Consider the following 23,599-nt stretch of genomic DNA (forward strand, 5'->3'; position numbering starts at 1 on the left):
AGGCTGATGACTCAGAGGCAGACTCTCTTCACAACCAATAGCTTTCTCTGCAGCTCAGTGGGCTAGACCTTCTTCACCTTCCACTTGGAGAGCCGGATGCTTCTCTTCTCAGGATTAGAGTCCTTATGACTTCAATCAGATTGCTTCTCTTTATTTACCAAAGTCATCAGGATTCGAACTAGAATACCTAACATTTACTCTGCTCAGTGAAAATTTTTCTGCCATGATGGAAATGTTCTGGATCTGCGCTGTCCGATATGGCAAGACCCTAGCCAACTCTGGCTACTGAGCACATGAAATGGTACTAGTGCAAATGCAGAACTAAATTTTCAATTTTAATTAATTTAGATTCAAGTAGCCACAGGTGACTGGTGGCTACCATATTAGACCCCAAGGTTCCAGATCACTGATGGAAATGCCCTCTATTCGTGGGTCTTCATGAATGAACATTCTAGGATGGTAGAAGAGAACAGTTGGTCTTGTAGTCAGAGACCCAGGTTCAAATCAGCTTCTCTTTCCAGCTAAATGACCCTTAACATGTAACTTACTCTTTCCATTCATTTATTGTCTCTTCTGTAAAACTGGGATAATATCCATCCAATCAAGAGATGTTTACAATGGTCACATGCAAGACTTATATCCCTACAATGTCCAGAAGACTTGAAAACTGAATTGGCATCAGTGGCTTTTATTATTCCCTTCATCATCCTCTTTCTAAGTCTCTCTTGGCTCCCTTCCCAAGGCACCAGTAACTGGCTGAAAAGTTGAAGACAGACTTTTCTGCTGGTTCTCTTCTTTAAAGAAAGCCCCTAAACTCTTAGGGGAAGGGGCCAGATCTTCCCAAATGCGAGATCCAAGAACTAACACTGGAAGCTATCAGGATCCAGAATTCAGGAGCACAACTCTTCCAGATTATTTCCAGATCACCTTCAACCACCCCACCCCCCTGCCCCGCCCCGAGCCTGGGCAGATTATCAGAGAAGCTTCCTTGAAAGCCACTTCTCTACTCAACTGTGCCATACCAGCCATACTCCCCTTGACCCCAGGGCTCAGCTTCAATCTTGCCTCTTTCCTGTACCTTCTTGAACCCAGCAGTCCACCTCCTCACATCCTACCCTTCCTTCCTTCTGCAAGGGTGACCTCTTCTGCCTTCACATTCAAGCTCTGACGGGGCCACTGGAGCTTTCATAGCATAATCACTCCCAAGTCCTCCCACTCACCCTCTTATCCGTAATAAGAAACATGAAAGGGGTGAATGCTACTCAAGCCAGAACAGAAAGAAAAGAGTAAGATGAAAGCTAAGCCAGTATCAAATTATCATGAGCCTTTTTCCTTTGGCAAGCGCTATCTCCCAAAATGAAAACTGCCCAGCCAAAAGAGCATTCATTTTGGGTTTTTAAATCACTTAAAAATATTTGGTTGGAAGAGTAACATTCCTACTGGGGCGATTTTAGAACGGTGGCACATCAAAGAAAACTGGTTTCCAACTCAATTAAAGGAAAATGCATTGGTTTGCTTGCTCCACAGTCTTTTGCAAATCACAGTTTACCTAGAAATGACTACAAGATTATATTTCCCTTGGCCTGCATGGTTTTTTGAAGGACATTTAATAAGCTGCCAACATTTACGAACCTGTGGTGATTTCACATTTCCAAAGTCTAGATTTCCACTGTTTTTTGCATAAGATCTAGCAACACTTAAGAGCCTTTTGCCTCATGGTAACGCAAAGCCTATGGGTAGGTTTGCCACGATCCCTACCATTCCGCATGGTGTCTTAAATAACCATTCTCCCTCATTATCATGCAGGCCAGGCACCTGGAGGCACACAAGTTTGTGGCCTCTTGGACAGAAGAATAATCACATGCAGTCCCCTACAGCCCCAGCAGCTCTCACTCCCCTGGCCAGTCATTCCTACACCCCCCACACCCCAGGAGGCTCTCAGCACCTTCTCCCCACCATACTCCTCCACCCCCCAAGTCACCAAACTACAACTCACCTGCTACTCTGTGTCACTTCGTTCTCTCTTCACAGGTGTCGCAGGCACATCCCCGTTGACACTGTCGGTCCCGCTAACTGACATCAAACTTCTCCGTTCCTTCTGATTTGACTTGTGTTCCACTTTTGTCACTCTAAACCTGAGGGGTTAAAGAGCAGATATGATGAGTTTGGCTCTTCCAGGAAATACAAATCAAGAGTGAATCAAAAGTCTAAAAGATCCCATACGAACTCAGCCAAAAAAGTTGGGGAATCACAGAAGAATGCCCTAATCAATAAGGAGAGGCATTCCTACCCAGCAAACACTCCTGTCCCCTGACCAACTTTGCAGTGGATTTTAGCACATCACACACTCTGCCGGGTACTTTAGAGAGCACAACAATGCATTAAAAAGCATGGTTACCCACATTCTAAACAGTCTCAGGGATGTGGTTTCTAAGAGGGACATGGGTTGACCACCAGCTGTTTTAACCACAGAAAGCAGGCTAAAAGCACTAGTTTGCCAGTTAGGCTGATGTAACCAAATGTTCACTCAAGAACTGCCTTGAGTGCACCCCCCAGAGAGTCTTATCTCTGCACACACATGGCCAGAGGAGCCCCAACTATGCATTTTCTCAGAATCCGTTGGCGGGAGGGTTTCTGTGTGTGTTCGGTTTTCGACTATTTTTTTTTTTTAAAGCAAATTTGGGTTAATTTTCCTTAAGGGTTAAGGAAAATGTTAAGGGAATTAAGGAAGAAATTTTCATTAAGAATGAAAAGAGACATTAAAGAAATTTACTCAGTCTGACTTTTTCTTTTATCATCCATCAAAACTCTGAAGTCTTTCATAATAGCTTCTCTCTAGTTCTCCTCTAAAATTCCCTTAACACTAAGATAAAATACATTCTCCTTCTTCATCCAAATGAGATCACCAACCACAAGGAGGAGGGAGCCCCTGAGCAAGTAAAAGAAGGATTAGGGGAAAGTTGTAAGCACAGATCCACTTGGTCAAAATGGAAGTCTCCCTTTAAGCAACACGAGAAGCCGGTCATAATTAAACGCTCACAGTATTCTACGTCCAACAAAGAGAGTTGCATTTGGGGCATTCATAAGAGCCATGTTGAATCTCAGCTGAAAATTTCAGCAGATTTTTTTTTTAAAGCAAACAAAATACGCTTTGTTTAAACAAGCCCCAGGTTCTCATTACATTCCACATTCACAAATTCCCATGACTCTGCTTCTTAATAAAACAGTGTGGTCATGAGTTGTACTCTTTTGCTGGAAGTGGGAAGCAGCCCTGCAGTCTTCTAGTTGCTTGTGCAACACAATATAAAACTTGACCAGATCAAAATAACAACAGTAACAGTCGTGAACAGTTGCGTGCATAGTAAGGGCCAAAAACTGGCCTAAGACCTTTCTATGAGTCAACTTATCTAATCCTGCCAGCACCCCAGTGAGGTGAGTGCTACTATCATCCTCATGTTATAGAGGGGAAAACTGAGGAACGAAGAGCAGTGAGTATGGAAGCAGTCACGCCAGCACTTGAATGAGGGAGATACAATGAGTTCAGGCTACTCTCCCCAGGGAGAAAGAAGGATCCCTAGAGAAAGAAGGATCACAGCTGCAGTCCTATCAACTTTTGCTTCCCCAGCTCAGCTCCAACACACATACTCTTGACCATTACTTTCTGCTGTCTTTCTGGATGTACCCTCACAAGGGGACTCCTGCCTGAGACTCAGTATCGATACTGTGGACACGCCAAAGCACTCCCCTGCACTAATGCTCTCCATGAAGTTCAATGGATTCATCACTTGAACTGCAAGAGCCACACATCACAGATGGGCCACCAGGAAACGGTACTGGAGGACTGGAAAAGCCAGGACCCAGGTAAAGTGATCTAAAAGAGTGCAGTCCCAGGGATCCACATGGAACTTATGTGGGAGACACTGCAGAGCCGTGGGCAAGCTCCACCTCTTCCCTGCTCCCCACGAGCAGACCATGAGGGATGGCCGGGGAACTGAGGTCTAGACAGCAGCATGTAAGCAAAACATGTGCCACTTCCAGGCCTGTCTCATCAAACCTCTTAGGAACAATGCTCCTTGCACTTTCTCCTTCTACTAGCACACCCGGCAGAGCCACAAGGTGGAAAGCACCTGGGCCTCTGGACAGCTACCCTAAGAGCCACTCGCCAATCTTTAGGTCTGCACAAGTGAGATACAAACTTCTGTTCTGCATCTGGCTGAGATTTGGGCTTTACCTATTAGAATAAGAGTGCTGGTAATTCTGTGTATCAACTTGGCTGGACTAACAGATGCCCAGAGAGCTGGTCCCACATTCTTTCTGGGTGTGCCTGTGAGGGTGTTTCCAGAAGAGATTAATCAGCTCTTGAGTCCATATATAGATTGAGCAAAGAAGATAGCCCTCACCAATGAGGATCGGTGTCACCAAATCCCTTAAGGGACTGAATGGACCAGGTCCATTCCTTTTCCAATGGAAAAAAGTCCAGAAAGGAAGCATATGGGTTTGTCTTTTCCTGCCCCCCAACATCCACCCCCTGGTTCTTGGGCCTTCAGAATAGGGCTGAATTATACCACCAGCTTCCTGGGTCTCCAGCTTTCAGAGGGCAGATGGTGGGACCTCTTGGCCTCCATAATCATGCCAGCTAATTCCTATAATAAATCTCCTCATATATAAATAAATAAATTATATATATGTATATGTATAATATATATGTGTGTATGTGTGTATATATATATATATATTAGCTCTGCTTCTCCAGAAAACCGTAATAGAGCAAGTAATTAATTTTTTACCTTAATTAATACACCTGACATCTGATCTAGCAATACCCACCTCTTAAGATTATTCTGCTGTTGGAAAAATGTAGGACTCAGAGCAGAAAACATCTAGAAGGCCCAGAGATATAACCCAAGCCAAGCTTAGGACATCATACTCTATATTTAACAGCTACACACAAATCCACACACCACAGCAAGTACGTCACACAAACCCAAAGCATCAACAGGGATCTTACCTGCCAACAGAGAGGACAGTGACCTCTCCTTGACGCCTTGCATGGCCCTGTTTGGACTTGTTGGTGGGTCTTATGAAGTGCCACCGCTTGTGCCTACACCGATGACACACGTCCCTCTCGACAACACCTCCTACTGTGTGTAGATGGTGGCCACAGATGTGCTTTCCTGGGGTGCCTCCTGGCGACAAGGGCCCCGGGCTCACAGGCGGGCTCCCAGGAGTGCTGGGAGTCACAGGGCTATGGTGGGAAAATGGAAAAGGCAAAACTGGTTACTTCAATAAAGTCCTAGCTAAGGCGATCTCTCTCCTACAATGCAAGTAGCAGAATTAAATCACAGCTGAGTGTCTGCTTCAGTCTCTAAACAAAGAGATCCCCTGAACATATGGGCCTTGAAGGAGAAAAACACATAAGTTCCACTCAAATCATCAAATGACTTAAAGTAGAATATTTGATCCAGACTGATTATTGCATCAAAGGAAGAAAGCTTTTCAGTCAAGATATCAAAAGTAATGCTTAAGAGATGTTGACAGTGTTGATAATAGTAATGAAAATAGCTAACACTTAGTATTCTAAGCATTTGATACAGTTCATCTTTACAAAACCCCATGAGAGTGGTATTATGAGTTTCCTCATTTTAAAAATGAGAAGTTAAGTAACTTGCCCCAGGTCACACAGCTAATAAGTGATGGATCTGAGATCCAAATCTGGAAAGCCTAATTCTAGAAACCATGCTCTTAACTGCCATGCTATAGTGCTTCAGAAACAAGGGATACTGAGAAAAAATCCAGCCAGTCCATCCATCCAAACTATAAAAAGCAGAAGTAAACAGGTCAGATGTTGGCTCCCTTCAAAAGGCACATCAGGACTCTGGTCCACTAGAAAAGGAAGACTTAAAACAGGACAGGGCCAGCCTGACCAGGAATCAGCCCTCTGATGTGATACAGGTAGGTGTAGGTTTGGCAGGGGTGGGAGGGGTGGCAGGTCACCACAGAGCCTGAGACTGGGGCCTGGGCCAGCAGCCCCAGAGGCACATGGCAGTCTTACGACAGCATATAAACCAGCTTTTCTGCTCCTGGAAGCCGGCCCACTTGTACTTTTCAAAAAAGAAGTGTGCAGACTAGGGAGATAGTTTCAAATATCCTAGATAGTCAAGTTTTCTGGAGTTCTTCAGGGATGCTCTTTAGATGGTTATATTAAAAACACTCAGCAGTAGCTGAGACCAAAAAAAAAAAATGTGAAATTAACACCACATTGAAGAAAGTTGAATTCAAAATTTTAATAACATTCATTCAACAAACGTTTATCAAATACACAAAACCCAACGAGAGGCATTATCCACTGCCCCAAGATAACTGAGGCAAACGTGCCAGGAGACAACATGGTCCGAACACCAGGTAGGTGGTCTGTGGTCAGGGCTGGAACATGGGAGAAATCCCAGCTCGTGTGTCCCTAAGAACTATCCTGCCAGAGCTTCCTAAACTGACCTTCCTGTACTTTGAGTGACCTCAGTAAAGGGCAAACCTAACATGGCAGTTGGACAAACACACTGTAGGTATCTAAGATGTGCTGGGTGCACCACCCATAGAGTAAACAGGAAAAGGTCCAAACTCCCTTTGCTCTGTCCCTTGGTCCAGTCTGCCTTCCTGGCCCTTTTTGCTACTATCCACAGTGCATTCTCTGGCTGCCCCAGACCAGAACTCTCCTGGGCGTGTCCCATACTTTTATGCTCCAGTGTTTTTGCCCTGGGCTTTCTCTGCCTACAAGCAGTCCCTGCCTCTGTCTCTGCTGGTCACATGCCTGGCTCAGATGGCACTTCTGTGAGCCTTCACGGACTTCCCGTAGCCCCACAGAGACCCCAGAGCATCCAGTGTTTGCTTCTCCTGCAGCATGGCCATGCTCCCCATCATAAGGCCTCTTGCCCCAGGCTCCATTCCCCACTAGACTGAGCCCTCTGTGCCAAGGATCTGTGAATGCCCAGCCCCAGCACTGAGCAGGCATTCAATAAATGCTTCTTGCTGAAGAAACAAACAAACAAACAAAAACTATATAGGAATACAGTTCTCTATAATTCATTAAAAGGGAATATAATCTCAACAACCCAACCAGCCTGATTTTCGCTTCATCGTCATTATTCACGGAGGGCTTTCAATGTGCCAGGCCCCATGTCTTCCTCACAATAACCCAAGGAAGTGGGTGCAATAGTTATCTCCATTTATAAATGATGGAACTGGAGCTCCTAGAGTGGAGTTAACTTGCCCACAGAGAAATGGTCACTATGTGGTGGAGATGGGACTTAACCAAGGTGCCCAACTGCATGGCTGTTATTTCTTTGTCATATCTCCAACACCGCAATCCTCAGTTGGGGCTGAATTCTCCCCAGGGGGCACTGATGATGTGTGGGGATGTTCTGGGTTGTCACAAGAGGACACCAGCATCTAGTGAGAAGAGCTCAGGAGTGCTATATAAACACCCCACGATGGGCAGGACGGTTGCCCACAGCAAAGAATTATCTGGCCCAAATGTCAACCAAGCCAAAGCTGAGAAATCTGCTCCAGTAGATAACTGGGGGGAAAAAAAAGTGCCACTAAATGGAGGGGAGAAGTGCTCACCTTTCAGGGTCCCCCAGGCTGTTATCTGCTACCATTGCCTTTAAAACATCAACGTTTGCTAAGGAAAAAAAAAAAAAGAAAGCAAAGAATTAAAATGAAGTGAATCACACAAGCAATCACAGAATGATCACATCAGAAAAGCTGTTGGAAGGAAAATAAGAGAAGAAAAGCTGCTGGAAAAACATCTGAGTTCCTTCAGGTCATGGAGTCCTGGGGTCCCGGAGAAGGGAGGGTTTCTCCCAAGGTAACCCCTCGAAATGGCACCATCTGCAGATAACTTTCACCACGCAAGAACTTAGTATGAGTGACAGAGGATCCACACAAAGGAAAGCAGATCACACCAGAGAGCTGTGCTTCCTACATACCATTCCAATATAACACAGAAAAATACGTTTCCGCTGCATTCAACTCAATTTGCCAAATATGTAGTGAGATGTACGTCTCGAGAGACCTGTATTCTGGGGCGCGTGGGTGGCTCAGTGGTTGAGCATCTGCCTTTGGCTCAGGTTGTGATCCCAGGGTTCCGGGATCGACTCCCACCTATAATTCCCCCCACAGGGAGCCTGCTTCTCCCTCTACCTATGTCTCTGCCTCTCTCTGTGCCTTTCATGAAAAAATAAAATATAATCTTAAAAAAAGGAGAGAGAGAGAGACCTGTATTCTAATAACTTGCATGTGCCCCAATGATTAGCCTTAACCTCTGGATACCCACATTAGTATCAAGTCTATCCCACATATAATCAGGGATGTTAGAGGGTTAATTTTCCAGGTGTGCCATTTGGCTTAACTCGGCTTCAGGACCATAGAAGATCTTAACTCTGACCAGATAGTTTAAATTTTCAAGAGCTGGTCACACATACAGGTTACCTAATATGGACTGAATCAAACCAGACTTCTAGTGTTAATTTTTTTAAGGTCAGGAGTAGGCTGTCAACCAAAGCAAACTGAATCTAAGCTCTTTGAGTCCCCACTCCACACTCCACTGCCACAGACACACATGTTCTTTCTGTCTCTTACAGGGTGGTCAAACTCTCAAGGATGAAAGACTAAGTGAATGTTCAAGTTTCTCTCGGATATTCAATTGGCAAGGCCAAAAGGTTAGACTCCTAACCTTTTGATTGATTTTTTTAAGTGCTGTTCTCATGAGGAACCACAAATTCTCCAGAGACAGAAGAATAAAAAATCACTATTTGCCATGGGAGCCAACAGCAACATTTAACATTTAACATATCAAATGACATCCCTAGAGAGGAAAATTAACTCTAGCTCCAACACTACTGCTCTTAAGTATTAACAGTTACAGGTTTGTATGGTGCTTCTCAATCTTTTAGAAATTAAAGGATTTTTTAAAATATTTTATTTATTTACTTGAGAGAGATCGAGCACAAATGGGTAAAGAGGAGAGAGAGGGGGGAAAGGGCAGAGGGAGAAGGAGAAGCAGACTCTCCGCTGAGCAGGGAGCATCCACGGGGTTGGGTTCGATTCCGGGATCCTGAGATATGACCTGAGCCAAAGGCAGATGCTTAACTGACTGAGCCACCGAGGTGCCCCAAAATTTAAGTTTTTTAATTTAAATAATTTAAATAATTATTGCTCCACCCAGGAGCCTTTTGCAACATCTTTTTCCTAATCACCCCCTTGTGAAATTATAATACTGCAGACAGATATCTGTTTATGTCCTGTACTTATAGTTATGCTTTATGTATTAAATAATGAGGGGTTTTTGCCCCCATGATCCATTTTCCCCCTTTTTAACCCTTGCAAATGCATAGATTTTTTTTTTTTAAAGAACTATTTTAACACAGCATACCATCTTTTCTAAAAGAAATATTCTCTTTGGTCTTCATGACTCTCTATGACAATGTCCAAACACATTCCCTAACACATGTTCTGACCTACATATCACTCCTGACATTACTGAAAAAGTGCTGAAATGATTAGCAGTTGTCTTTTCCCACACTACAAAGGCAAGCTACCCTCTATAAGGCAAATTTAAATATAATCTAGTGATGCCAGTCATTTTCCCTTTTAATTAATAAGGACTCAGAAAATTAATTTTTGTTTAGACAAAAGGTTTGGGACTACATCCAATAATTTGCCAGTTGACACTTATTCTCTCTCTACCATCATTTACTATACTTGGAGACTATAAACATTAAAGACGGGAGACAACAACAGAAGGCATGAAAGAAAGCAGTAATAGCTCTCACTTATAAGAATGAGCTTTTTAAAAACAAAAGTTTAAATCATTGCCCTAGAAAATTAATCACTCCCTTAGGAACATGGGATCAGAAAACGATCAAGGAAGATTATTAAAATATATCAAAATCGTTCCTAAAACTGTTTTTTTATAGACTTGTGTTGTTTCTTCTGTATTCATGTACCTCGCCCTACCTCTTAGAAAAATTTTAAAATGGTCCCTTGTTTGCCATGAGTGAATTCTTTAAGAGTGGACTCGAGTTTCTGTGTCAACATCATTCACACCCTCCCTGTCTGAGGAAGGTTCGGTATGTGGGGGCATGTGGTTTCCTGGGTTGAGAAAACTTTCCACCATGCTTTAATTTGGTTGTAAAATTACAGTGAAAGAGCAACCATCTGATTAAGTTCTATTGAATCTACATCTCCTCCTTGATTGTTACTCATAATTACAATAAGCAATAAAGGGAATGTTTCCCTGTACTTGTCTCCCTTCATGGGTTTCCAGAGAACAGGAGGAGTCAGTTACGGAGTAAGGAAAACCTAGCAAGAACAGGAGACATTTTCTAGAGGGTAAAATTTTGAAAAATGCTTCCACTCTTCTGTCCTGAATCTCTGCCTGATCGTAGATATAAAGCAGTCAAAAGCAGGCAAGAAGAATGTCCTGTTTTCTCTCCCACCACTGTCCCCTTCAAAGATTCCCTTGTGGGGTGCACCTGGGGGGCTCAGTCAGTTGAGTGCCTGACTCTTGATTTCGGCTCAGGTCACGGTCTCAGGGTCCTGGGATCAAGCCCTGAGTTGGGCTTCCCACTCGGCATGGAGTCTGCTTGTCTCCCTACTGCTCTGTCCCTCCTGCTGCTCTCTCACTCTCTCTTTCTCAAATAAATTTAAAAAATAAAATCACTTTTAAAAAAGGATTCCCTTGCAATCAAAGCAAATCTCCCAGGTAAGAACTATTGCCACCACCAAAATTAGAATACTGCTGTGTGCCAGCCACTTGGCCAAAGACTTTACAGACCTTACCATGTTTGACTCTCCTGACAACTCCAAGAGTAGAAAGAGTCATCATGCCCACTTTGTAGACATAGAGACTGAGGCCCTAAAGCTTAGAGCTGACTGGCCAGCGTAATACAGCCAGCATGACGGACCTGGACACAAACCCTGGTCCATAAGACTCTAGGATAGATGCTATAGACTCCAATGTTCTCCTTCTTACTTCTTCAATATCCAAACACTCAATGGTTAATAGTTTAATGCTTCACAGGATGCTTGCGTAATCATTATAGCAAGTCTCTAAGACGTACTTGAGAATGATAATTTATAATGGAATCTTTCTTGCCATGATATAATTTGAGCCTCAAGGTAAGAATTTCACAAAAGGATCCCTCTGCCTGATGTGAATAATGAGGAGCACCTGGAGAATAATCCCAGTTCTCTTCCTTGTTACCAGATGACACAGGTTAAGGGCCTGGCAGAGAGAGCCTGAGCTATATAGACTTGCTGGTACTTCCCAAATGCCCACAAAACTCAAGAAAACCCCAGGGACCACCCGTACACTCTTCAATTCAGTCTACTCAGAAAGACAAATTAAGTTAAGGGTAGCACTGTGGTTAATCCAAGCCTGGAGATTAGCCGGAGAATAATCAGTATGCAGGTCAGCTGATGACTCTCTGTGCCCCTAGAGATTTATCTAAACTAACCTGATTTGCAACATTCAAGACATGATATATTTAAACCATAAACAAGAATGTCACCATGAGTACAGGTGAAATATTACCCCATTAGCCAAATGAAAAATGCAAAGCAGAAAACTACTCATAAATCATGATTGCAAATGTTTTTAAATATGCAAATTAGGCAAAGGAGACCTAAATAAACACGGCAAATGGTAATGGATGGTTTGTACTTCCATTTTATTCCTCTTTTTTTTTCCAATTTAAAAAAAAAAAGGAAAATTAAATTAACATCAACAGGGAGGTCTAAATTGATACTAAGATCAGAGACTGTTCATGACATAGACAAAAGATTAAAAATGCATTTGTTCTATAGAGGATTGAAGCCTCAAAGCAAACTAAAAAGCTAGGTTATAAACTGGGAAGAGACTTTAAGTATGGATCTAATTCTGCCCCTGTGGTCTGAGCACTGGCTGGAAGGCAGAGATGGCCATGTCTGGAAAAGGGTTTTGGGGAGGTGAGATGTCTCCTCATGGCCAAGGAGAACCACCACCCATCCTCAGAAGTCATGGTCACAGGTAGATGAGTGAAGGCAGGGACGAGGGAAGAGAGGAGAGAGAATTGGGGATCAGAGGAGAGAGAAGGAAAACAGTGGCTTAGCTGTTTCTCTAATGGACCTACCGGTCATTGGTCATCAATGCAAAGGAAACAAAGAGGCTACTTTCCAAAAGGAAAGAACAGCATTACAACAGAAAAGAGGGACGCCTGGGTGGCTCAGTAGTTGAGCGTCTGTCTTTGGCTCAGGTCACGATCCTGGTCCAGGAATCGAGTCCTGCAGGGAGCCTGCTTCTCCCTCTGCCTACATCTCTCTGTCTCTCATGAATAAATCAATAAAATCTTAAATAAACTAATTAATTAAATAAAATAGAAAAGGACTGGAGCGCCCAGGTGGCACAGTCAGTTAAGCTTTTGACCCTTAATCTGAGCTCAGGTCTTGATCTCAGGATCAGGAGTTCAAGCCCTGCATTGGGCTCCACCCTGGGCACGGGGCCTACTTCAAAAAACAGTAATAATAATAAACAAAGAAAATTAAAAAGGACAGACCTCTCCACCAACAACTGTGGGAGGCGAGGAAATTACACAGCGTACTTCTTCCAGAGCATCAAACGCTTCTCCTCTGCTGCCATGAAGAGAAGGGGCCCCCTATGGGCGCCACCCTGCCATGCACTGGCTGTATGAACTCTGGGCCTCTGTTTTCCCATCTGCAAAATGTGATGGCAAAAGGGCCTACCTGCCTCCATAAGGTAGTTTTGAGAATTTAATGAGTTAATGCTTAAGGAGCTTCATCAACTATCATATCTATGCTTTATCCCCTTGAAAGGAAGACGCTTTCTGTCCCACCCTCCTGACACCAGGAAAGAGACAGTAACACCAAGTGGTTAGGAACAGACCCTGGAGTCACATGCTAGAGTTCAAATCTCAGCTCTGCCACCTGCCACCTGCCAGCTGCTGGCATGTGATATTTGCATCAGCCAAGCCCTGTGAGCGAGCCTCTCGGTTTCTCAGCTGCAAAATGGGAACCAAGTATCTGAATTGTAAGGTTTTTGGCCCCTAGAAAGCCCTTAGACCAGGCCTGGCGCACAGCAAACAGTGCATCCTAGGACACTGTACATAAGAACTTCAGCTCCTACAAAGTTTTTGGTTTACTTATTTCTGATTCAACAGTCAGGAAGCCACCTCACCCCACACTCACTAAGTTAGCAATTGCTCCAAGCTTTTAGAAACCCCAGGCCCAAAAGTCCCCAAGGGCCCCCAAGCCATGTGAGGTAGTTTCCAATGCACAAGGCACACCATGCCTCACTCTGTGTACCTCTGTAATGCTGAAGTTTCCATGCCAAGAACATATTTGTGTATTTCTTGTACAAATTAAAAACCACTTTTTATGTAAAAGAAATGTGCACCCTCAAGTGTTGAAGAATAGCATCACCAAGTACTAGTCCCTGAAGGAAGGTCTCTGGAGGATGGAGAGCAAAATCCAAGTGTTCCAATCATTTTTGTTGTTATTTTAAACACCATTCTATTAAGGCTGATTATCTGGTTTTACATCCTGTAGAAACTGGACGCTACAAATTATAAGAGAGGAGAGGTAATGTTGCGTAGCTAAAAGAGACTCACACAGGGCTCTGCTGTTGACTAACCATGTGAACTCAACTACTAGAAGTCTTCATTTCTGTACCTGAAAAATGGGTATAATACCAACTCTAGAGGAATATCCTGAGGATTAAATGAGATTATTCACATAAAGCACCCTGTAAAGAACAAGGAAAATTATGCTGAACCATTTAAAATTGCATTTTCTCTCAATTAAAATGCTGACCAACAGCCTGGGCCGGGCAGATGATCTCACTGACAGTGAGATTATCAGGGTGGGGACCCCCAGGGAAGGGCTGGGGGCAGAGGAACAGATATTTACTGAGCAGCACAGAGGCATTTTACCTTTTGGACAAATGGCTTGGCTGCATCAGCGCACACAGCAGCAGTCAGCTCGGACTAGAGCCCCAAGGAAAATGTTTTCTTTTCAATTCTCAGGAGGACCCCAAAGTGTGGCGATCTGCAGCTACCGGGGATGTGGGCAAGGAGTTCCACACACTCCAAAAGTGTCCAAGGGCCTCACCGTGTGCACCTCTGTGATGGTATCCTACTGAGCTAACAGCCAGTGTTTGGAACAAGGACCCTAATTTATCTAATCAAGATTCAATTCATCCTCTATTCCAGAAGATCGGAATTTAGAGTACACTTCAGAGGGGAAAAAATGGTTCCATCCACAAAGGTTAAACTTTTTAAAAGTTTGAACACTTCGGAGCAGATCACCAAACAGGCAAATCCGTAGAGACAGAAGCAGCAGGTGGCCACCAGATGGCTGGTGGAGGGCAGCGGCCTGGGCAGGGGCCACCTAACGGAGACCGAGTTTTCAGCCTGGCCTCAGGACAACCTTCTGGAACTAGGCCGTGCTGATGGCTGGACATCACTCCCAACATACTTAAAGCCACTGAACTGTACATTTAATGACAACTTTTTTATGTTTTGTGTATTTTACCTCATTTCTTTTTAAGTACAAAAAAAAATAATACACAACATCTGAGTGCCTATTATACTAGGCACTTTATGTGCAAGACGTCACAACAATGCCACGAGGTAAATGTTGTTTATTACCCTCCTTTGATGGAGGGGACAATGGAGGTTCCATGAGGTAAAGTGACTTTCCCCAAATCAAGGTGAGGCCAGGATCTGAAGGTGAGCCCACGGCTGGCTTTCTGCAACACTTAGACCTACTGACTCTTCAAAAACACACTTCTGCGAAACTCTCATGATCAGATAATCTGGAAGCGGACGTATCCGTGAGCTTAGGTAAAGGGTGTTGCCAATGACCAGATCCACAAGACAGGCCATACAAATTCTGACCCTTCGAAGCAATGTTTTCAATAAAACATGAATACTAGACTGTTCTCGAACACCAAAACATCCATACCTTCATTTTTCATGATGTAGTGGACAATCTGCCCAACGGTGTCACTATTTTCATTGACACTGTCATTCAACTCTGAAAGAGAAGGAGGAGGGGACAATGGGTTACACTCGGTCACCTCTGTCAAGTCAATGAGACCTCACTGAACAGTCCCCAGAAGCCTCGGCCGTGGCGCTAAGGGTCAAGGCTTTCTTCTTTCAGCCCCCAAATGCCTGACACAGCCCATAGTGACTTCCCTGGCATACCAAGGACCAGAATTATCCATCAACTTCCTCTCAAGTCCAAACACCCACTCACTTTCATGTATGTATGTCAGTCCTTATTACTACATTCCTCCCTCATCCTTTCCTTAAACCTTTAGGGGAAATGGGAAGAAAATACTTAATCAAAACATAAGATCCTCCTTGGATTTTATTTTAACTGAAGACACACTATATAGAGTATGAATTTCTTTTTTAAATTGGGTAATTATTCATCCATGTTTAGAAGACTCTTCTTTTGTTTAAACACACTACCAAATAACCTAAATTTTGGCTGTAGTGAGTTGTTTGCCCACAAACATGGTTTACTTTAGGAAATTCTGTATATATGACCATCTCTGAAAAAAAAATCAAACCTCCACCCTGAAACTGTGTAATTTCAGGGAGGAAGGAAAAGGGAGGGTTTGAAATATTCCACACCCTCATTTACAGAGAACAAATCAAGGTGTGCAATGTCCTATTCGTGTACCTGGAGAAGTGGCTTCTCCATCCACAGTCAGCTTCCTCCTCCATGAAAATGCACATTTGGTTGGACAGTGCAACGCTGACTGCTAAGGCAGCCTACAGAGCATCTGTTAAGGAGGGGAGGAGGAGGCTCGCTTTCTGTTGACAAACACTCAGCTTTCGTTTGCTCATGAGCTACACATGACTCATCCTGCAACCGGGTTCTCTCTCTGCCTCAAAGGTCAGTGGGGGTGGAAAAACCAACAGGCCAGCAGGCTGGCAAAGAATGAAGAAGCTCCCTCCGCTCTGCCCTTTGGGTTCTCTTGAAAGGTGACTGACTCCAAAGGTCCCTTTCTGCAAAAACTGCCCTTTGAAGAACTGAAAAAGATATGGAAGGTTAGCTACTACTCCTCATGGTCCAAGTCAGTAAACATCCCTAAAGAATGTTGAAAAGAACGTCTATGGAGAAAACAGGATTTTATCTCTTGGGTTTTCCCAAACACTACCTAACAATGCCATGTTAAGAAGAAAAGGTAAGACACCCTCAAATTAATACTAAGGCACCATTTCTTGCCATACTTTTACTGCACAGTTGACACCATTACTTACTTAATAAATATAAATTCCAATCACATAGATTTAAGATAGAATGCCCCCAGCAGAAGTAATATCACAAAAGTGATAAGAACTATTTAAATTTCCCCGGGATCCCTGGGTGGCGCAGTGGTTTGGCGCCTGCCTTTGGCTCAGGGCGCGATCCTGGAGACCCGGGATCGAATCCCATATCGGGCTCCCGGTGCATGGAGCCTGCTTCTCCCTCTGCCTATGTCTCTGCCTCTCTCTCTCTCTCTCTCTGTGACTATCATAAATAAATAAATTTTTAAAAAAAATTTTAATTTCCCCTTATTAGATTCTCTTTCAATAAAAATAGTAAGGATTAATATTTACAGAGTCGCCACAGGTGCCAAACACCAAATGCATCTTCTCTCTAAATTCCACAATAATCCTACAAGGTGGAGATTACTGTCCTCATTTAAATTAAATTAAAATTTTAATTAAATTGGCATTAAATTAACTAAGATTAAATTCCAGTTAAATTGCACATAGCAGAAGTCCAGAGCATATGTAACTTGCCCAGAGCCACAAGTAATGAGCTAGTAGGTGTTTAATAAGTGAAAGCCAGGTTCCAGGTGTGGTTACTACAAAATCTAGACTGACACGCCACCATACCACCTAGCGTTAAGATGGATCATTTTAGGGGCACCTGTGTGGCTCAGTTGGTTAAGCATCCGATTTCAGCTCAGGTTGTGAAATCGAGCCCCTCTAAGGGCTCCATGAAGGGTATGGAGCCTGCTTAAGATTCTCTCTCTCTCCCTCTGCCCCTCCACCGCCCCCTTCTCTCTCTCTCTCTCTCTCTCTCTGAGAAAAAAAAAATGGATAATTTTGCTTCATAGAGCTGAAAGTATCTGTGACCAATTTCTCACTTAAAAATCACCTTAGGGGATCCCTGGGTGGCTCAGCAGTTTAGAACCTGTCTTCCTCCCAGGGTGTGATCCTGGAGTCCCATATCGGGCTCCCTGCATGGAGCCTGCTTCTCTGCCTGTGTCTCTGCCTCACTCTCTCTCTGTGTCTCATAAATTAATAAATAAAGTATTTAAAAAATAAAAAAATAAAAATCACCTTCACTTGGGCCACCTGCTTAGCTCAGTCAGTAAATCATGTGACTCCTGAGCTCTGGGTTGTGAGTTCGGGCCCCATATTGGGTGTGGGGACTACTTAGAAATAAAATTAGAAAGAAAAGAAAGAAAAGAAAAGGAAAGGAAAGGAAAGGAAAGGAAAGGAAAGGAAAGGAAAGGAAAGGAAAGGAAAGGAAAGGAAAGGAAAGGAAAGGAAAGGAGAAAGAAAAGAGGAAGAAAAAGAAAAAAGAAAAGAAAAGAAAAGAAATCCCCCCCACACACACATCTCCATAAAAAGACTGCCAGTATTTACCTATCTTTTCAACCTTCTCCTCTTCCACCTCTTGCTCGGCTTCTGTTGTACAACGATAGCCCTTCTTCTTAAGCAGGTGACAGATGAGGACACCAAATAGACCCATGATGAAGAACACAGGGACAAGGGCATACGCGATATATTCTGGGTGTCCATTCCCAGTATTGCTCGTGGGCGCCGGGGTCGTCTCTGTCCTGGAGTGCAACGTGTGGCTGCCACCAATGTCTATAGAAAGAAATACACATGGTTGCATCAGACGTCTGCCCAGGACAAGAAAAGCCTGAGGACCCGGGGAAACGCTCACATCAAATTGGAGTCTGCTCCCAAAACCCAGGCCATGCAGAGACCAGCGGGTCTGGCCGTACAGAGCACAGGCTGAGGGCCAGGCTTGGCTAAAAGTCCAAGTTCCCATCTTGCCCCTGCTACTCATAAACTAAGCCCCTCCCTGGGTCATTTCTTTAAAACCTCTCAAGCCAGCCTCTGCTGCTTCATCTGCAGCAGTACCCACACGGTGAGGAAAGCAGGCACAGAGTTCAGGTGAAGTGTCAGGCGCAAAATAAACATAGAATCATCTGGTGGCCTTAGAGCCTTCCCTAAGCTTAGTGGTTAGGAGCAAGAACCCAGGTGCCTTGGGTTCAGGTCCTGACCCCACCACCCAGCAGCAGTGCAACACTGGGCGATAACTTAGCACCTCCATGCCTCAGTTTCTTGTGAAATGGGCATACTAATTAGAACCTATCCACCCTTCTAGGGTGTTATGACGATGAAATAAATGCACATAAAACATTTAGAACCATTTTTACAACATAATAAATGCTCAACTACACAGCGGGTACCATGAGGCACTTGTGATATATCATGGAGTAAGACAAACAAAGATCCTTGTCTTCATGGAGCTTATGTTTTAGAAGGGCTTAGTATATTGACAGATCTAGAGTATGAAAAAGAGAGAAAAGTACAGGATGGTGTCAAGATTTGGGCCTGGGGTGCAAACATATAAATGGAAGCATATGCATTTTTTTGTTCATTCACTTATCCTAATTAAAATTTATCATATGTCCATTAGGTGAAAGGCATAAGGCTGGGAAATGGATACAGTGATAAACAACATGACTTGGCCAACAACATCTTAGAGCATGTAGAGAAACATCAGAAATGATCCCTAAACAAAACACATAGGCAGATCATCACAGACTGAGAGAAATGCGGTCAAAAGTATACACAGGGCAACAGGAGAAAAGGTAACAGTGAGGACCTAGTTTATGACTTCAAAAATAGGGCAGCTAGGAAGGGGGCATCTTTTGAAGAAACGGAGAAATTTGCTTGTGGACATGTCCAAGTATCACATGGACTTATCACCAAAAGTGCCAACAGGTCCCAAGAGGTCCCTACACACGGGGACCTGAATCTTCTCTAGGAAGGAGAGTGAGAAGCAGAGAACCTAGTGCGGACATCAGGAGACATGATCAACAAAGACAAGAGACAAAGAGCCAACCAACTACATAGAAAACCAGCAAGGTACCAGCCCACAGACACAAAATGAGAAGAGAATTATCAAACGAAGGTCAGGTAGGACGAGGAGTAAAGAAAAACGTGATATTTGATCGAAATGAAGTGGCATGATTTGGAATACTCAGGTTCTCAAATGATGAAACGAAGTTCTCTGCATCAGGGAGATTCCTGATGTTACTTAAGAAACCCAGAAACTGGAAAACTATATACATTTAATTACAAGCTCTCTCAAAGAGTATTTTGATTAAAAAAAAAAGAATCTACATGCCAATGATCATATGGGGCAAATAGAAGGCGTGAAATAACCACATTTCATCACTGCAGCAAATAGTATTCGACAGAAGCCCAATTTGCAAACCAGAGACTGTACAACAAAGGGCTATCAGTAGTTCATGTGGAAATACCCATTACCTTTGAACAGGAAAGGAAACTGTTGGTTTCTTAGGTTTGTAAAAGGTTGCATTCATTATTTTATCACACAATCTCTAGAATTGGGGATAACCTATATTTTTTTTCTGATTATTCTTCCAGGAATCAATATATTAAATGAATGAACAAATAAAGGGAAGCACACACCCACACCACACACATACACACACACACACTTCCCTAACCATATGCAAATATGTCATCCAATTTAGGATTTAACGGCCAGTCTTTTAGTAAAAACCAGAAACCTTTCTTTAACGCCCTTTACAATTCTGAGTCTTATTAATTAATTCCTTTTTAATAACACATATTCCATGCAACAGGAATAGTTGAAGCAGACAACTTCTAAGACTGTGAGAGTTTTACTCCGAGTCACAGCCTGTTTCAACCTGGAGGTGATAACCAATTCTCTTTGGGGGGCACTAGGAAGACAGAGGAAAGCAGAGAGGCTCGGAGTTGAAGCAACAGACCCTCCTGAATCAGGTGGTTGAGAATGTGTCTTCATTAATTTGACATGCAGCAAACCCTTGCAAACACTACATATTTAGAGTCCATGATTTATAAACAGTATCAGTCACTTAATCTCATGTAATTACTGTACCATGGAAAAACTGAAGGAGATATGAATCTAAATTAGTGAAACATGAATTACAGAGAGATGCCATATAGCACTGAAGTTACAAGGTCACACTGCCTGGCATAAATAACAGCGTGGCCACCTACTAGGCACGTCACCTTGGGCAAATTATTTAACTGCTCTGTCCTCAGTTTCCTCATTGTGAAACAAAATCAAATGACTGTACCTTTCTATAATGATTTTAAAACATGGCCCCAAATCTTTTGATTCTCTTCCAATGGAAAAGTCTGTATCTCCTCCCCTTGAATATATCTTCTGGGCTCCGCCCGGCCAATGGAGTATGCTGGAGTGATGCTCTGTCAGTTTCCAAGCTCCAGGCCCTAAGAAACCAACAGCTTCCACTTCCTGCCACTCACGGCACTTGCTTTTGGAACACAGGCACCATGCTGTGAGGAAGTCCAAGTGTCCCCAAGAAAAGAAACCAATGATCGTCATCAACTTGCCAACTATGTAAATGAGCCATCCTAGAAGTAGGCTCTACGGTCCCAGCTGATATCACGTGGAGCAAACGTGAGCCGTTTCTGATGAACCCTGCCTGAGTTGGAGGTTCCTAAGCAAAACGAGTGACTCTTGTTTTAAGCCACTAAGCTTTGAGGTGATTTGTTATATACCAATAGTAACCAGAAGACTACCTCATGGAGTCATTATAAGGATTAAATATGCTAATACATAAAGCACTTGGAAGAATGTTTAGGAAGAGATAAGCGTTGTAAAAGTGTTTAGTCACCAGCTTGACAGAACTGGACTATCCACTAGCCACAAGAAGCTCTTCAAATTTAAGGCAACTAAAATCACAAAGTAAATATTCACAAATAATGCCTAAAAACATTTGTTAGCTTAGGTTAATTTAGCTTTCCTTCAATTTATGCTAATAACTTGTTTAGAGACACTGGCCATCTTTCTCCTTTACCCCCAGTTGAATCATATCTGAATTATAAACAAACTGTTTGAGCCCAAATTCATAGCAGGAGTTGTTGCTGCATTATTTATAAGTCAAAAAAATGGCAAAAACCTGACTGTTTGACAGTGGAATAATAAGAAAATATCTAACTTAATCATTGTCTACCCATTCGATGGAATAATACACATCATTTAAAACTATTCATAAAGATTTTGCAAAGACATGAGAAAACACTGAAATTACGACGTTGAATTCAAGAAACTTAACTCAGGGGTGCCTCAGTGGCTCAGTCAGTTAAGCATCCAGCTCTTGATTTTGGCTCAGGTGATAATCTCAGGGTCCTGAAATCGAGTCCCACATTGGGTTCCCTGCTCAGTGCAGAGTCTGCTTGAGATTCTTTCCCTCTTCCTCTCTCTGCCCCTTCCCTCACTCTATCTCTAATAAATAAATAAATAAAATCTTTTTTAAAAAACCGAAAAGCTTGATTCAACATCTTACTTGCAGAATGGTTCAACTATTTAAAAAAAAATGCATAAAGGCATAAAATGTACAAAGCAATGACCAAAATATTAAATGATTCCAGGTAACTGGGACAATTTTAAATTTTATTTTGTCTACAATTTTATTTTGTCTACAATTGTCTACAATTTTGCAAAATTCACATGTATTACTTTTGTACCAAGTTGGTAGAAAGACAAAGCAGAGGTTGTCAGTTGGGAATCAAAGACCCCTTTGAAAACGTACGCTGCTATGAAGGATCCTATTCCAAAGTTTTGCCTCTAAGTTCTATGGGCTCTGAACCCCAAGTTCATAGAAGGGCAAGTGACTTGATCAGGATAATGCCCACGTTTCTGCATGATGAGTCATATGGCAGACATAGATGCCATTCTCTGAGATGGGAAATAACCTGAAGAAAAAAAAAAAGGAAGTTTGCTTGGTGTTGAATTTTATTTCCTCCCAATTCAAATGCTGAAGTACCCCAAGTACTTCAGAATGTGATCTTACTAAAAGACAAGGTCCTTACAAAGATAATCAAATTAAAATGAGGTCATTTGAGTGGACTCAAATCCCATATGACTGCTAACTTTATAAAAGGGGAAATTTGGAGGCAGGTGGGCACAGAGGGAAAATACCATGTGAAGATAAAGGCAGAGATGGGATGATGCTTCCAAAGGCAAAAGAAGGCCAAAGATTGCCAGCAAACCACCAGCAACAAGGAGAGAAGCATGGAATAGATTCTTCATGGCCCTCTGAAGGAAGAAACCTTGCCGATCTTGATCTTAGAATTAATTCTACACTCCAGACTGTGAGATAATAAACTTCTCTTGTTTAAGCCGCCCAGTTTGTGGTACTTTGTTCCAGCAGCCTTGGCAATATACTTGGCATGGAAAGGCAATATCACGAGCTCAGTTTTGAACATGTGGAGTTAGAGGTAAGCGTATGGAAAGCTAAGCCTATGGAAAGGTAAGCATATTTCCACGACTAGTTGGAAGATCTCCATTAAGCAACTGGTTCTACTCCACGAGGAAGCTGAGGAAGAAAAGCCAGGGCTCTCCTCTAGAATGTGGAGGATAGAGATTCCAGAAGGGATAAGCAGTCAGCGAGGTCAGATGCTGCAAGAGAGCAATTAAAATAGGAAGGAAATGGAAAATGGGGCAGCCACTATGTAAAACAATATGGTGGTTCCTCAAAAAGTTAAAAATAGAACTACCCTGTGATCCCTGAGCCTATTTATCCAAAAGGACTGAAATCAGGATCTTCGAGAGATACCTGCTTCCCATGTTCACAGCAGTATTATTCACAGTAGCCAAGCTATGGAAACAACCTAAATGTTCACTGATGGCTGAACAGATAAAGAAACCATGGTGTATACAGACAACTGAATCCCCTTTAGCCTTAAAGAGGAAATCCTGCCATATGTGACTATGTATATGCACCTGGAGGACACTATGCTACATGAAAAAAGCCAGTCACAGAAGGACAAATACTGCATGATTCCACTTTATGAGCCATCCAAGAGTCAAATTTATAGAACCAGAGAGTCACACGGTGGTTGCCAGGAGTGGGGGAGAGGAAAGTGGGTAGTTGGCATTCCACGGATGTAACATTTCCGGCACATTTTACAACATGGGGCCTGCTGTTAACAATACTTATCCTGCACTTAAAATTTTGTCTAGAGAGTTGATCTCATGTTAAATGTTCTTAACACAATTTAAAAAAAGAAACAAGAAACAAACAACCTAAGAAGGCTCTTTAGAAAAAGAATTGAGACGTGCTCAGACGAATCAGGCAATGTAGAAGAACTCATGGGAAACCATTAGTTTCTAATTTAGGAAGCCACTGGAATTCTTTTAACTTTCTCCTTGTTGTACCTTACATCCTGTTTTTCTGTAGTTTCTTGAAGTAAACTTAAAA

General features: G+C 42.9%; 1 protein-coding gene across 1 annotated transcript in view; it reads right to left on the reverse strand.

Moving 5' to 3' along the window:
- Nucleotides 1–23,599, reverse strand: part of RELL1 (RELT like 1) — a 63,155-nt gene that overhangs the window by 15,084 nt on the left and 24,472 nt on the right. The window contains exons 2-6 of the mRNA XM_055326635.1: nucleotides 17,706–17,930; nucleotides 15,016–15,087; nucleotides 7,618–7,675; nucleotides 5,009–5,245; nucleotides 1,997–2,135 (exon numbers count right to left, since the gene is read on the reverse strand). Of these exons, the coding sequence (XP_055182610.1) occupies nucleotides 2,000–2,135; nucleotides 5,009–5,245; nucleotides 7,618–7,675; nucleotides 15,016–15,087; nucleotides 17,706–17,930 (728 nt within the window). The 3' untranslated portion in view covers nucleotides 1,997–1,999. The remainder of the gene's footprint in view (nucleotides 1–1,996; nucleotides 2,136–5,008; nucleotides 5,246–7,617; nucleotides 7,676–15,015; nucleotides 15,088–17,705; nucleotides 17,931–23,599) is intronic.

Source organism: Nyctereutes procyonoides, unplaced genomic scaffold (genome assembly GCF_905146905.1).
Source record: "Nyctereutes procyonoides isolate TBG_1078 unplaced genomic scaffold, NYPRO_anot_genome, whole genome shotgun sequence".
Lineage (NCBI taxonomy): Eukaryota > Metazoa > Chordata > Mammalia > Carnivora > Canidae > Nyctereutes > Nyctereutes procyonoides.